A 15,258-nucleotide genomic window follows, 5' to 3' on the forward strand; every position below is an offset into this window, starting at 1 on the left:
TGCTGCCATTGAAGGGATCCAAGTGTGAAATCTGCAAGATATGCAAGCAGCAGAATGCAAATGAACCACTGAAGCCAGATGAGATTCCTGATGGCCATGGGGCTAGGGATGGTACAGATCTATGTGAATTAAACAGGATAGAGTCCCTCTCACTAGCAGACTACTCGTCTTTTTTAAAAAATTGAGCTGTTGCACAGCACATCGAGTAGGCATATAACACCACCTTGTAAAGTGCAGTTTGCTCACCATGGGATTCCCGGAGCACCCACGGGAAAAAATATAGTGGGTGCTCAGCATCCACTTATGGGCCCCCCTTTTCCTCCCGCCACTGGCATGTCCCGCCGATCAGCTCCTTGCCTTCCCCCCCCCAGCACCCAGCGCCTTCTGGCCGCCTAGAATTAGCTGTTCAGCGGTGTGCAGGAGGCGCTGGGGTGGAGGGAAAGAAGCGGGGCAGGAAGTGGCAGAGCAGGGCGACGTCAGAGGGGACTTCCCCCAGATGCCAGAGATTAGAAGGGGCAGGACCAGCCCCTTCCCGCTGCTGGGACACTGCTCTGTAGCGTGGTGGGCTGGCGGCTGCCTGAGAGAGCCTGGCTGGGGAGGCGGCTTCCGCTCCCTGCCTGTGCTCAGGTGCCAGGGACCAGGGTCGAGTGAGTCAGAGACCCCCTCCCTCCATAGCATGTTTCCAGCTCGCTCAGCTGTGGTCCCTGACAGCTGAGCCCAGACCAGGAGGGTCCGGCATTAGAAGCAGCTCCTTCCCGCTCTCCGCCCAGGCTCCCTCCCACCAGGGAGAGCGGCAGAATGTGCCAAGGGGGCCAGGTGCAGCAGGAGGACAGAGGAGCGGGTAAAGCACGGTGGCCCTAGGCTGATTGGGGGTTGGCCAAGGGGGACACGTGACCTCCCCTTTTGATCATTCCTCCCCTCCCCCAGTATGGGGAGGCACCAGTTGACTATGGGGCACCTTCGGGGGAAGGGGCAGAATGGGGCAGGAAGAGGCAGAGTGGGGGCGGGAAGAGGTGGGGCTGGGGTGAGTCTTGGGGGAAGGGGATGGAGTGGTGGCGGGGCTTGAGACGGTGCGGGGGTCAAGCACCCTGTGGAAATCAAGAATTTGGTGCCTATTTTCAGATAGATTCGCTATGCATAACAGACCACTCAGCAATTCTCTTTGATGCGTTAGTTCAAGCACACCATGTCAAACCATTCGCATGTACGGGGTAGACGACAGTGAAAACAGCAAAACACTTGGCAAATAAAAAAAACCTTGGGAATTCAAAGCATCTACAGTTAGCACCGTTGCAACACTCCTCACAATACTTCATTAGTATCACCCGTTCAGAGAGTGACGGACAGAAGGCTCTTCTGGTTGTTCCAGGGAGATGGAGCTAAATCTCAGGAACAACTTTTAGTCCTCGATGAGAGGGGCTGATTCTGAGCACATTTCAGTTCAGTGCCTCAGAGACAAAAGTCTGGTAGGGAGGATGAAATTTGCCTGCTGGCTCTCAGTAGAATTCTCTCCTCTCCAAGAACAGAGTTCCGAACTGGCTTTGGGGTCTCTACAGCAGTGGATTTTTCCTTTCTACCCTTCCTCTTCCCCCCATCATCCATATTTTTATCCAGTTACCAGATTTCTTCATCTTTTCTTTCCTCTTATGTACAGCAGCGGTTAAGGCAAGAAGAGGTTAGTGAAATGACAGAAGTAGAATTGAGAATGGGGGCTTGAGGTTGCAGTCCTACTTCCAGGCCAAAAGAAAAAGAGAAAGCAAATGGATGTTTTATACACACGCCTGGCACATGCCCTGATGGACTGATCATTTGGCTCTTCGCTTCTGATCAGTGGAGCCATCACATGGTTGGTCATTGGTGTTGCTGGACAGATTGTGAGAAGAAAGTTGGATGGCAATGGACTTTTACCAACCTGGTACAGAATCTTGCTAAGTCACTGGACATACTGGCATGGAGGACGTCTACCACCAATGCCTAAGTGTTTTTTAATGGCTCGCATGCTGAGGCTGGGTGTATGGGAGAGCTCAGGAGTTTTGACAGATGTGTTAAGGATGAAATTTTAAGAATGGGTCCTTGCCAGAAGGTTGTCTCCTTGGTATGAGTGGATGGGAAGCTGACACCTTGAGTAATTACGGTGCCTCACCTGGAAGAGTGGCTGATCATGTGCTGCATTTGTACCACTAGATCTCAGCACAATCTAAACCAGGGTCACATACCCAGCAAAGAACAAGCTCCCCCTTAGGACGGTCTGGAGTGAATCCCTTCCTATTCTCCACGTTAAACACCGCATCTCTATTTAGCCACACTCCCGTCCCCGTGCTCCTGCAGCTGCTCTGCTTTCTGTTTAATTGCTAAATTGGTTTTAAAATGAAAGAATCAGAGACGAGTTTGGAGATAGCTTCTGCAACCCTCTCCCTGGGCCCCAGTTCAAAGGAATCTCTGCTTAGGGCCAGGGAAGAGAACAGCAGACTTAATACGCTCTCTCTGCAATCCTCTGGTGCGGAACGGCACAGCAGGGGTTGCTGGGAAACGAAGTCTTTGATGATCTTCTCTTCCCGCTGTGAAGACTAATGACTTTAAAGAAGGCACCCTGCCAAGGATGGGGCTTCCATGGAAAATCTTACAGCAGTGTAATTAGACAAGAGGAGGAAAGTTTTGCTAACTTACCAAAAAGAAAACAGAATGCCCCTCCCCTAAAAAAACCTCAACTACCCTTCTAGGGAAAAAATTATTAAAGAGGGTCTGCAGCAGAGCTGCCAAGGAGAAATTCCTGTGAGTCTGGAGCAGCCAGCGTTTCCGAGCTTTGTGCTCTGCATTTCCAACAGCTGGGTACAATGTCCCAGTGCAATGTCCTTGCAGACAGGACACTGGACTCAGGAAACCAGGCTTCTCTTCCTGGCTCTGCCACTACCCTGCTGCGTGACCTTGGGTAAGTCACTTCACCTCTTTGTGCTTCTGTTTCCCCTCCCACCCTTTGTCCACTTGGTCTAGTTTGGAAGGTCTGCCAGGCAGGACTATCTCTAATTATGTGTCTGCACCATGTCTACCACAACAGGGCTACTGGATCATAAGTAATTAATAATGTCATGAAAAGTTCTCAGTCCCTCCTCTTTACGCTGCCCCATGCTTAAAATGATGGATGTTAAATTCAGGACCAATTAAGGGGGATTACAAAGTCTGCCTGGGAATTTACTGCTGCCCTCAGAAGAAGGGCGTAGAAGCAAACACTGGTAACATATTAAGAAGAGCGGGCAAAATGTTATGACTAATTATGTTTGTGGGTATTGCATGCACACACTCAGTTAAGGGCAATCAGCTTTCATGCCTCGTTACTGCTTCTCCTACCCTTGGTGGACATAGAGAACCACTGATCACTGGTGTCTTTATAACAACTTTTTTCATATTTGAAGATTTATCATGCCCCCCTTCACCCATCTCTTCTCTACACTAAACATGCCCAATTCCTTCCGCATTGCCTAACAAGGCATCATGTTTTCTAAACTTCTTCTCAGATTAGAGATTTAGAGCGCATTGTTCTGGGTGCAGAGCCGAGCTATTGGACTGATATTCGCACTTGTATTTCCAGAGAAGAGAAGGGACCCTTGAATTCTGGGAAGAGGAGTGACTCCCCCAGCCCTTGTCTCACCCAAAGGGAAGCACGATGTTCAGTGCCCTTGTCCCACCATGTTCCCCTTTTTTACCCGCTCCCTTTCTTTGAGGCCCTCTGGAGGGCCCTATGGAATTCCCTCTGGGGCCTGTCAGAACTGCAGTGCTCCTATATAAGCAGGATGAGTGTCTTGAGGAGATCCTGGCTCCTTTCTGACCCACACACAGCACTATCAGTCTTTAAGCCAACCCAGGGATGGAGGGGAACAGAGAACCACACTAAAAACTGATCCCTGTCTCTCACTTAAAGAGGTGTCTCATCAGCACATGAGCGCCTGGCATAGGATCTGGATTATGCACCTGGGAACAAAGATAACTTGAGTCAAACAAGGTGGGAACTGGGCCAAACTTTGGAAATGGAAAATTGTAACCTAGCTGGAGATGGTTAGATTCAAGCTTCTTCGTACCCAAAATGAGCCAGTAACATTCAGCCCCTTGCTACCCAACCTGCGGTAATTCAGTTTGCCTCAGGCTCTTTCAAACAGAAACCAAGCCAGTTTGCTTTGGTTCTGACTCCATCATATTCAAATTGCTTGGTTCTAGATTTGTTTGGGTTCTCTGAGGAGAACGCTGGGATTCCTGCCTGGCTCTGAGCTCCAGGATCCTTTCACCTGGGCCCCACGCAACTGGCCCCTTCGTCACCTGCAGCACCTCTGTGAGAATAAAAAGCAGCAGCATGATGGGAAGAGGGAAGGGAAATCCCAGCCAGACAGTTCCAGGAGGAGGGGATGTGAAGGTAACAGTGTCTTACTGGGACAGTGACAAGCCACAGCGAGGAAGCGGGAGAAGGGGGGCTAATGGGAGGATAATCACATTTGCAGGCGGAATGACAATGACAAGGTCTGAGCATGGTGAGCGCAATCCGCAGGAGGAGAGGTGGGGAAGGGATGACAGAACAGATAGCGTCTTTGGCAGACCCTGCCCAGAGTCTTTGTGAGCAGCTACAGAACCCTGAGGACTTGTCCACAGCTCCAAGGGAGGTGGATAAGTAGGCGCAATGAGGTGGAAGTGAGCCAAGAGAAATGCACAGTGAAACCTAGCCAGCTGGTAATGACAGGTGGAGCATTTCATCCCCGCTACATTGCTAATCTGAATCCCATCCAGCTCAGTAACGGTCCAAAGTCGCTGTCCTCAAAGGGCTGCTTGGTGGTCCACACGGGATTAGATTGGTGGCCCTAGCCCAGTTCCCCAGTCTGTGGGTCACAAACGTCATGGCTGCAATGGACAGTATCAGGCCTCCTCGCTGGCAGCCCCCTTGGAGCAGCACAAAGCAGGAAGTCTCAAGAGGCGGCTGGAGAGCAGAACTCAGTGGCAGGTAGCAGTGGGATTCCTGCCTGACAGGACATCCAGTGCCGGGTATGTCATTACAGGGAGGCTGTAAGGGATGCAGTGTCCCCTCATCACTGTCAGCCTGACCAGGCTCCCAGCCCTGAGCAAAAAGAACCTGCTCCTCAGGTCTCCTGGCACTTCTCCACAGCCTGCAGCTGTCTCCTGTCTGTCTCTCTCATCAGCACCCAGCTCTGACCAGCAGGACTTGGCCCTACCCCACATCCCAGTGAGCCAGAACATGGATCAAGAAATCCCTAAGCAGGAAAAGTGACAAGACAGATGAGAGGGGAAGGCATCTCCAGGTGTGAGGGGAATGGAGGGCAGAGAGGGACCTCAATTGGAGAAAGGTGTAAGGAGACACCTCCTGAAGATGTAAGTTGTAAGTCACCGTGCCACCGGCGCAAGGCTCTGGGCAGCCGGGCAGCGCACTTGCAGAGCCGCGGCCTGACCCGGTGCTCTGGGCGGCGCAGCTGTAGCACCGCCAGCCACCGATGCTCCAGGCGGCGCAGCAAGGGGGCAAGGATGGTTAGCTAGAGGACAGGGGAGTTCGGGGGTGTGGTAAGGGGTGTGGATAGGGGTCGGGGCGGTCAGAGGGTGGAGAACAGGGGGTTGGATGGGACAGGGGTCCCGAGGGGGGGCCAGTCAGGAATGGGGGTGGGGTTGGATGGGGCAGCAGGGGGCAGCCAGGGATGGGGGGGTCCGGGGGCAAGAAGCCGGGGGATCGGATAGGAGGCAGGGGCTGGGCCAGGCCTGGCTGTTTGGGGAGACACAGCTTCCCCTAACCAGCCCTCCATACAATTTTGGAAACCCGATGTGGCTCTCAGGCCAAAAAGTTTGCCCGCCACGGACCTAAACCATCTCTGAGAGGTGTTTGTCTAACCTGCTCTTAAAAATCTCCAATGATGGACATTCCACAACCTACCTAGGCAATTTATTCCAGTGCTTAGCCATCCTGACAGTTAGGAAATTTTCCTAATGTCCAACTGCCCTTGCTGCAATTTAAGCCCATTGCATCTTGTCCTATCCTCAGAGGTTAAGGAGAACAATTTTTCTCCTTCCTACTTGTAACAACCTTTTGAAAACTGTTATGTCCCTCCTCAGTCATCTCTTCTCTAGACTAAAGAAACCCAGTTTTTTCAGTCTTTCCTCATAGGTCATGTTTTCTAGACCTTTAATCATTTTTGTTGCTCTTCTTTGTACTTTCTCCAATTTGTCCACATCTTTCCTGAAATGTGGCAACCAGACCTAGACACAATACTCCAGTTTACACCTAATCAGCGCAGAGCAGAGTGGAAGAATTACTTCTTGCTTACAACCTTCCTGCTAATACATCCCAGAATGATGTTAGCATTTTTTTTGCAGCAGTGTTACACTGTTGACTCATATTTAACTTGTGATCCACTATGACCCCCAGATCCCTTTCTGCAGCACTCCTTTCCAGGCAGTCATTTCCCACTTTTGTATGTGTGCAACTGATTGTTCCTTCCTAAGTGGAGTATTTTTGCATTTGTCCTTATTGAATTTCATCCTATTTTCCTCAGATCATTTCTCTAGTTTGTCCAGATCATTTTGAATTTTAATCCTATTCTCCAAAGTACTTGCAACCCCTCCCAGCTTGGTATCGTTAGCAAACTTTATAAGTGTACTCTCTATGCCATTATCTAAATCACTGATGAAGATATTGAACAGAACTGGACCCAGAACTGACTCCACTTGATATGCCTTTCCAGCTTGACTGTGAACCCTTGATAACCACTCTCTGAGAATGGTTTTCCAACCAGTTATGCACCCACCTCATAGTAGCTCCATCTAGGTCGTATTTCCCTAGTTTGTTTATGAGAAGGTCATGTGAGACAGTACCAAAAGCCTTGCTCAAGTTAAGATATATCATATCTACCACTTCCCCCCCATCCACAAAGCTTTTTACCCTGTCAAAGAAAGCTATTAGGTTGGTTTGACACAATTTCTTCTTGACAAATCCATGTTGACTGTTATTTATCAACCTATTCTCTTTTTGGTGTTTGCAAATTGACTGCTTAAGTATTTGCGCCATCTTTCTGGGTACTGACGTTAAACTGACTGGTCTGTAATTCCCTGGATTGTCCTTAATCCCCTTGTTATAGCTTGGCACTATATTTGCCCTTTTCCACTCCTCTGGAATCTCTCCTGTCTTCCTTGACTTTTCTAAAATCATCACTGATGGCTCAGGTAAGAACATAAGAACGGCCATACTGAGTCAAACCAAAGTCTAGTCCAGTATCCTGTCTTCCGACAGTGGCCAATGCCAGGTGCCCCAAAGAGAATGAACAGAACAGGTAATCATCAAGTGATCTATCCCCTGTTGCCCATTCCCAGCTTCTGGCAAACAGAGGCTAGGGACACCATCCCTACCCATCCTGGCTAATAGCCATTGATGAGATATCTCCTCAGTCAGTTGCTTGAGTATTCTAGGATGTATTTCATCAGGCCCAGGTGACTTAACCTATCTCTATGCAGAATCCATCAAGCATTCTGGGCCCCACACAAAGCTATGTAATTATCTCCCCATGCTGGAGCATTTCAGAATAGCTTGAAAACGGGAAGGCATCGGCTTCTGAAGGTTTGTGCCTTTATTTATGCAAATATATGGAAATACATGCAAATCTGCAATCCTTTAAGGCCAAAAGGATTTGGGCAGGTATGGAGGAGGGAGAGATTCACAGGCAGCAATGGCAGAAAGGTAATGCAAACAGACATGACCCTGGAGATAGTTGCATGGCATTACAAGAAAACAAAATAGCCAGAGCGACCAATGCAAGGGGAGGAGATGGCTAATAGTGGGACACAGTGAAGGCAAGTGCAACTCCCTCTTGTCTATTAAAACAGGAGGAAGAGCTCATCCTGCTGCTGAGGAGGGAGTGTTGATCCTACAGGGCTAACGCTCTTGTCTGGCAGGTGGGGAATCCAGAGCGGGAAGTGCAGGTGCTCGGTCAGTGGCTTAACCAGGACCAGCACTGGGCAGGGAGAAAAAATGACCCACCTGGAAGTCCCCTATTCCAGTGTTTTTCAAAGTTCGGGTCACGACCCATTATTGGATCACGGCATGTAAGGCACTGGGTCACCTTGCTCAGCACCCAAGGACCCTCGCAGCTCTGGTCAGCACCACTTAATTGGGACATTAAAAGTCCTGTTAGGGGTGCTGCCCAGCTAAGGCAGGCTAGTGCCTACCTGTTCCAACACCGCTCTGTGCCCTGGAAGTGGCCAGCAATAGGTCCATCTTCTAGGCAGGGGACCACAGGGCTCCGCGCGCTGCCCCCACCCCAAGCGCTGGCTCTGCACTCCCATTGGCTGGTTCCCGGCAGGCAAGAGCCATGCGGAGCCTCCACCTAGGAGCCAGACCTGCTGCTGGCTGCTTCCGGGCGCAGCACAGTCCGTGGTACCAGGACAGGCAGGAAGCCTGCCTCTGCACCCTCGCTGCACTGCTGACCAGGAGCCGCCAGAAGTAAGTCCACACCCCAACCCTGTGCCACAATCCCCTGCCCCAGCCCTGAGCGCCTCCCAAAACCAGAACCCCTTTGTGCACCCCAAATGCCTCATCCCCAGCCCCACTCCAGAGCTTGCACTCCCTCCCAGAGCCCTGATCCCTTCCCACACCCCAACCCCCTGGGCCTGCCCCAGCCCTGAGCCCCTGCCAACCCGGAGCCCCTCTTGCACCCCAAGCCCCTCATCCCCAGCTCCATTAGGTCACGGGCATCAACAATTTTCTTCAACTGGGTCCCCAGAAAAAAGTTTGAAAACCAGTCCCATATTCATCTCCTCTAACGGAAAATCCATCTGGCCGCCCAAGGCTAGAGGAAGGAAGCACAAACATTTAGCCAGTTAGACCTGCTTGGGGACCTGAGCTTCTTTTGGATAGATTTCTTCACTTGTGCCCTTTGCTCAGCCCTATCTCCACAAGGTCACACAATGGCAATACCTCCCACAACAGCTCACATGTTTTTGTGGTGGGCCTTACACATTGGTGGCTCTCTTTAGTCACAGATTTCAAGGCCAGAAGGAACCATCTGATCTGATCTCCTGTATAGCACTAGCCAGACAACTTCCCCCAAATAATGCCTAGAGCAGATGTTTTTAAAAAAACATCCAATCTGGATTTAACAATTGTCAGTGATGGAGAATCCACCCTGACTCTTGACAAATTGTTCCAATGGTTAATTATTCTGACCATTAAAAATTTACACCTTATTTCCAGTCTGAATTTGTCTAGCTTCAACTTCCAGCCACTGAATCATGTTTGACTTTTCTCTAAACTCTAATTTATCAATGTCCTTCTTGAATTGTGGACACCAGAACTAGTCAGCGCTCCAGCAGCACTCGCACCAGTGCCAAATACAGAGGTAAAATAACCTCTGTGATCCTACTCTAGATTCCCCTGTTTATGCATCCAAGGAACGCATTAGCCCTTTTGGCCCCAGCTTTGTACTGCGCGGTGGATAATCAGCTGATTATCTACCAAGACAGGTTTTCAAAGTCACTGCTTCCCAGGATAGAGTCCCCTATGGGTTCCTAGGGTTCCTGGATGTATACATCTGCATTTAGCCAATTTAAAATGCATATTGTTTAAAGGCCTAACATTTTGTTTTGACAGAAAGAAAAGAACCAAGACGTACACGACCAGAGCTTCAGCTTTTTGGCTGCGATGGAGCTACATTACTGATCCACACCAGCTGAGGATCTGGACCTTAGACTCCAAAACTGGGGAGGACAGGGGAGGTCCACTGAACATTGAGACACAAACGAACGTGTTTGGAAAAATGTGACTTAATTGAAACCCGATTTTTTGTTTAGCTGAAAACCAAAACAACACTTTCGCAGTTTAGCCGCTAAGTACTAAGACCTGCAGCAAACTGTGTCTGTCTCATTCTTTTCCCCACAATGCAGTGATCAGGTGTCTAATTGGACCAATTTTCAGCACACTTGAGCAGCTCTCATAACACACTGGAAATTCTGCTGTCCAGCACTGCTCTGAGATGCCCACATCAGCAACTCTGAAAACCAGGCTCCCGCCACTCTGATGTAATGCAATGTAGGCAATCAGCCCCATCTCGCTTTCAGCGTTGCCAGTTCACTTTTTTCACGCAGCTCTGCACTGCAAGTTATTTTCCCTCAGATTCATTAGCTTGCATTTTCCCAGAGTGCATCTCATTATGTTATTTCTTAGCCGTGATTCTAATCTCTCTGGGTCCCTCTCTGTTCATTATCTCTTCCCCCTGGTGTTCAGAAACACCTCTTGGTTTTGTAGCATCTGTCAATGCTTTTTCATTCCCTTTTCCAGAGTGCTGAACTAGGGAGGGGAGGATGGTCTTGAAGCCACGGCAGTGAAGAGGGATGCTGGAGAGCTGCCTCCCTCAGTCACCCTGGACTACGCCAGGACACTGTAACAAACCCATAGTCTCCTAGGGCTGCACGGATATCACAGTGCCACTCAGCATGGCTCCCTAGAACTTTGCGGCAGCAGGAACAGAACTCGGAACCTCTAGCAGCACAGAGACTGGCCACTTGAGCTCAAAGGAGAATTTCCAGTCAGGACCCCTCTATCTTCTCCATAGGCTGCTGCCATCCACTAGAGGGCAATGGAGTCACACACATTAACCATTAGCGCCACCAGCAGAATCGGCCACTGTTAATTAATCAACAGGGCAAACCCCAAAGGGAGGAGTTGGGGGTGCTCAGCAGCTCTCTGGGTTTGGCCCAAGGCTAGCAGTGCAGAGCCTTCACCCGCTGCTCTGTTCTCATCCCATTTAGCAGAGAACAGTGGTTCCCAAACTCATGAGCAAGATCACAGCAATGCTCACCGGTCTGCCACGGTGATAGGAGGCTACAGTATAAAGCACACTGCTGTCCTTGGAACAAATTTGTTGTTGATTATTACCGTTAATTGAAAATGTTAATTAAGTCGAGACAGAACCACCACCCTTGCAATAAGCCACTGGACCCCACTCCCAAATTCTGTGCATCGCTGTTCCCCTGACCTTATGTTTGAGGTGCGTTCAGTTCCAATGACAGTATTCCAGGGTCCCACAGTTTCACAGCCAGAGAATCAACCCGTTGCCACAAAGATATTGTCCCAAATCTCAGCATTCATTTAATAAAACATGTTTCTAGCACTAGTGTTTGCCAGTGTAACATTCCAAATGTGAGTGGAGTGCAGGGCAATAGAATGTGGTTGGCAGATAATGGGGTTTAGAAAGGTGTTGACCAATTCTATTAATCTCACTGGGCTGTCTGATCTGAAACCTAACAATGATCATTTCAGTGTCAATATTGTTCACTCCTGATCGTTTGTGCAAAAATACCCAGCTAACCTGCTTCTCTCCCAACCTCCAACTGCCTCCCACCCCTTCCTGGATGCCAGCTGTGCCCTAGCCAGCTGACAACTTCCACAGTGCAGCTATACGCCAGCAGCACAAAGCTCCATGGCACGCTGAAAATTAACAGGTGGCATGAAACACACTGGTCCAGATCTTCAGCTGGTCTAAACAGGCACCTGCCGAGGATTCGGCCCATTGCATGTAAAACAAAAATGAACAGCAGGAGTTCTACACAGACTGGGTTATTGGTTTTCATATTTAATTAAATATAAACCTCCCTCTTTTTTTTTTTTTTAAAAAAAAGGAGTACTTGTGGCACCTTAGAGACTAACCAATTTATTTGAGCATAAGCTTTCGTGAGCTACACAAGTACTCCTTTTCTTTTTGCGAATACAGACTAACACGGCTGTTACTCCGAAACCTCTCTCTTTTTTTTATTTACCCTATTGCAATATTTCTATTCTGTTGCACTCCAGAACCCCAAGGCCTTTGCAACAGAGCTTAGATCCAGCTTGCTGCAGACTACACAGACCTTGACATTACTCTCCTCCAGGCTAATTTCCATTCATTCTTCCAGGAAGATGTCATGCGACAGACACCGTAGCAAACGCTTTGCTGAACCCCAGATACTCTACACGACAGCCGTTGTGTTCCCATTGTCCGCTAATTGTCTGACTCACTCAGAAAAACCCACCATGTTTGTCTGGTAGGTTTTGTCCTTTATAAAGCCCATCCTGCCTATTTCTCATAGATTCATAGATTCATAGATATTTAGGCCAGAAGGGACCATTATGATCATCTAGTCTGACCTCCTGCACAATGCAGGCCACAGAATTTCACCCACCACTCCTAAAAAAGACCTCACATCTATATCTGTGCTATTGAAGTCCCCAAATTGTAGTTTGAAGACCTCAAGGAGCAGAGAATCCTCCAGCAAGTGACCCGTGCCCCATGCTACAGAGGAAGGCGAAAAACCTCCAGGGCCTTCCAATCTGCCCTGGAGGAAAATTCCTTCCCGACCCCAAATATGGCGATCAGCTAAACCCTGAGCATATGGGCAAGATTCATCAGCCAGATACTACAGAAAATTCCTTCCCGGGTAACTTGGATCTTACCCCATCTAAAAACCCATCACAGGCCATTGGGCCTATTTACCATGAATATTTAATTACCAAAACCATGTTATCCCATCATACCATCTCCTCCATAAACTTATCGAGTTTAATCTTAAAGCAAGATAGATCTTTTGTCCCCACTACTTCCCTCGGAAGGCTATTCCAAAACTTCACTCCTCTGATGGTTAGAAACCTTCGTCTAATTTCTAATCTAAATTTCCTAGTGGCCAGTTTATATCCATTTGTTCTTGTGTCCACATTGGTACTGAGTTTAAATAATTCCTCTCCCTCTCTGGTATTTATCCCTCTGATATATTTATAGAGAGCAATCATATCTCCCCTCAACCTTCTTTTAGTTAGGCTAAACAAGCCAAGCTCCCTGAGTCTCCTTTCATAAGACAAGTTTTCCATTCCTCGGATCATCCTAGTAGCCCTTCTCTGTACCTGTTCCAGTTTGAATTCATCCTTCTTAAACATGGGAGACCAGAACTGCACACAGTATTCCAGGTGAGGTCTCACCAGTGCCTTATATAATGGTACTAAAACCTCCTTATCCCTACTGGAAATACCTCTCCTGATGCATCCCAAGATGACATTAGCTTTTTTCACAGCCATATCACATTGGCAGCTCATAGTCATCCTATGATCAACCAATACTCCAAGGTCCTTTTCCTCCTCCGTTACTTCTAGTTGATGCGTCCCTAGCTTATAACTAAAATTCTTGTTATTAATCCCTAAATGCATGACCTTACACTTCTCACTATTAAATTTCATCCTATTCCTATTACTCATGGTTGTAAACCTGTAAATGCACTTTCCAAAAGTCTGGACCAAATGAAAGTAACCATGGAACGTGCTAACCAAATAAGTTTCTTTATCTGCCTCTAGTGGCCGGATCCCATTAAGCAACGTACAAATCTACCACTGCTCCCAAGCCTGCTGGTCCTTTAGCTCAAGAAGTTGAGACTCTTGCTTTTAGATCCAGGGGCACGTGGCTCAATCCCACCAACCACCCATCCATGGGGTTGCCCCAACAGGGAACGTTCATAAAGTCAGGAGAATTTTTTGCTATTTGTGGACGTCAGACTTACCCCTGGTTCGTGCCCCACTCGTTCCGGATGCAGAGATGCTTGTGCACCGGGTCCTTCATGTAACCCTCATAGCAAAGGCACTCACCTAGGAATAGAGGAAGGTAAAATAAGAGAGAACGAATTCTATTTGCCACTGCTGGAGACAGGCTACTAGACAAGATGGACCAAGGTCTGATCCTGTGCTCCGAATGAACCCTGCTAATGGTAGTCTGTGGGCTCCAGGGGGGCTCACAACAGGCACGGTTATTACATCAGGAAATCCCACCTCCACGTGCCAGAGGCTGAAGTGCACAGGTTGTGTAACTGCATTAACTCCCTTCCTCCCGGAGATCTACAGGTGGTGCCACGGCAGTGGCGGAGCTGAGCCCTCACACCAAATACTGTCTCCTCTTCTCCTCCCTCCAGACCTTGCTACAACTGTCAGCGGCAGCCTCCAACCCCTGCTCTAAAGGCTGGGAGCTGGTGGTTGTACAAAACCAGCCCATGCTCAGAGTAGAGTTCAGAGCTCACCCCCTTCCCTGTCCTCGATGGCCTCTTTGGGGCATTCCCCAGGACATAATTAGGGAGCAGCCCTTGCATTTCCTTGAGTATGGTGAGTATAATTCACACCATTTATTACATTGGCTGTGCAAGGGGGGGACGCTCCTTTCTTCCTTCACACACACACACACTGTGCAGCCACGTAAGGGTAGGCTGAATCTGGCTCTTGGTTAGTTAATATTTATAAAGTGCTTTAGGTCCCAGTCCAGCACAGCTCTTAAACACATGCTTAACTTTAAGGGCTTCACTGGGAATATTTAAGTGCTGAAAGCAAAGGACATGCACAAATGCTTTGCTAGATCAGGGCCTTAAAGAAAAAAAATGTTAAGAATCATTATTATGTGTTATAAACTCAGTGCACTGTCATGCAACAATGTAAATATGGAGAATTTCAGCACCCAAGCATCAGGAAAATTCAAAATGAACATCCCCAGTGCACAATTATCTTGGTCAAATTACAACAACATATGTCCCACCATGGTTTGGATTACTGTTTAGGCTAGTGCATTACACCTTATATCCTATGCACCCGTGTCACAGGAGCTGTGGGAATATTTGACCAATACTTTCAAGCATCGGTGTCTAAAGTTATACACCTAAACCCGTACTTAGGCACCCAAATAAGCAGGCTGATTTAGCAAGGTGTTCAGCTTCTGTAGCAGCCATTGGCTTCCAGGGGATCTGGGGCTGCTCAGTTTCTCTGAAAAACAAGCTACTATTTAGAGCCCAGATTTTTAAAAGGTATTTAGGCGAAATCCATGGATGTTAGGCACCTAAATACTTCTGAGGAGCTGGGCATAGTTGCCTAACCTATCTTTAGGAAGCCAAGTTAGATCCATTAATATTTGAATTTCCTGACTCGGACACATTTAAATACTGAACTTTAATGTTACTATTTTGTTCCCTGTGGAATGGCCTTGCTTTTAAGTAAAAATGAAATGTATGAATGGTGTCACAGTAAAGCAAAGCGCTGACGACTTGAAATTCCATATTGCTCATGCGCTCTCCAGTATTTCTTGCCTCTGATCGGACCAGAAGCCCTAAAAGGACAGGCTCTATCCCGTGCTATTTCAGCACTTCCACCTCCTAGGTGAAATTCACTCCTGCAGAAGTCCAGCATGATGCCCACCATCATGGCTGTACCTGGGGATTGAACCAGGGACCTCC

The 15,258-nt window shown here is 48.4% G+C and overlaps 1 protein-coding gene across 6 annotated transcripts in view; it reads right to left on the reverse strand.

Moving 5' to 3' along the window:
- Window positions 1-15,258, reverse strand: part of ASTN1 (astrotactin 1) — a 192,169-nt gene that overhangs the window by 76,322 nt on the left and 100,589 nt on the right. For all 6 annotated transcript variants that reach the window (XM_075131479.1, XM_048859735.2, XM_048859737.2 and 3 more), the window contains exon 8: window positions 13,552-13,636. In XM_075131479.1, coding sequence (XP_074987580.1) covers window positions 13,552-13,636 — 85 coding nt within the window. The remainder of the gene's footprint in view (window positions 1-13,551; window positions 13,637-15,258) is intronic.

Source organism: Caretta caretta, chromosome 8 (genome assembly GCF_965140235.1).
Source record: "Caretta caretta isolate rCarCar2 chromosome 8, rCarCar1.hap1, whole genome shotgun sequence".
Classification (NCBI taxonomy): Eukaryota; Metazoa; Chordata; order Testudines; family Cheloniidae; genus Caretta; species Caretta caretta.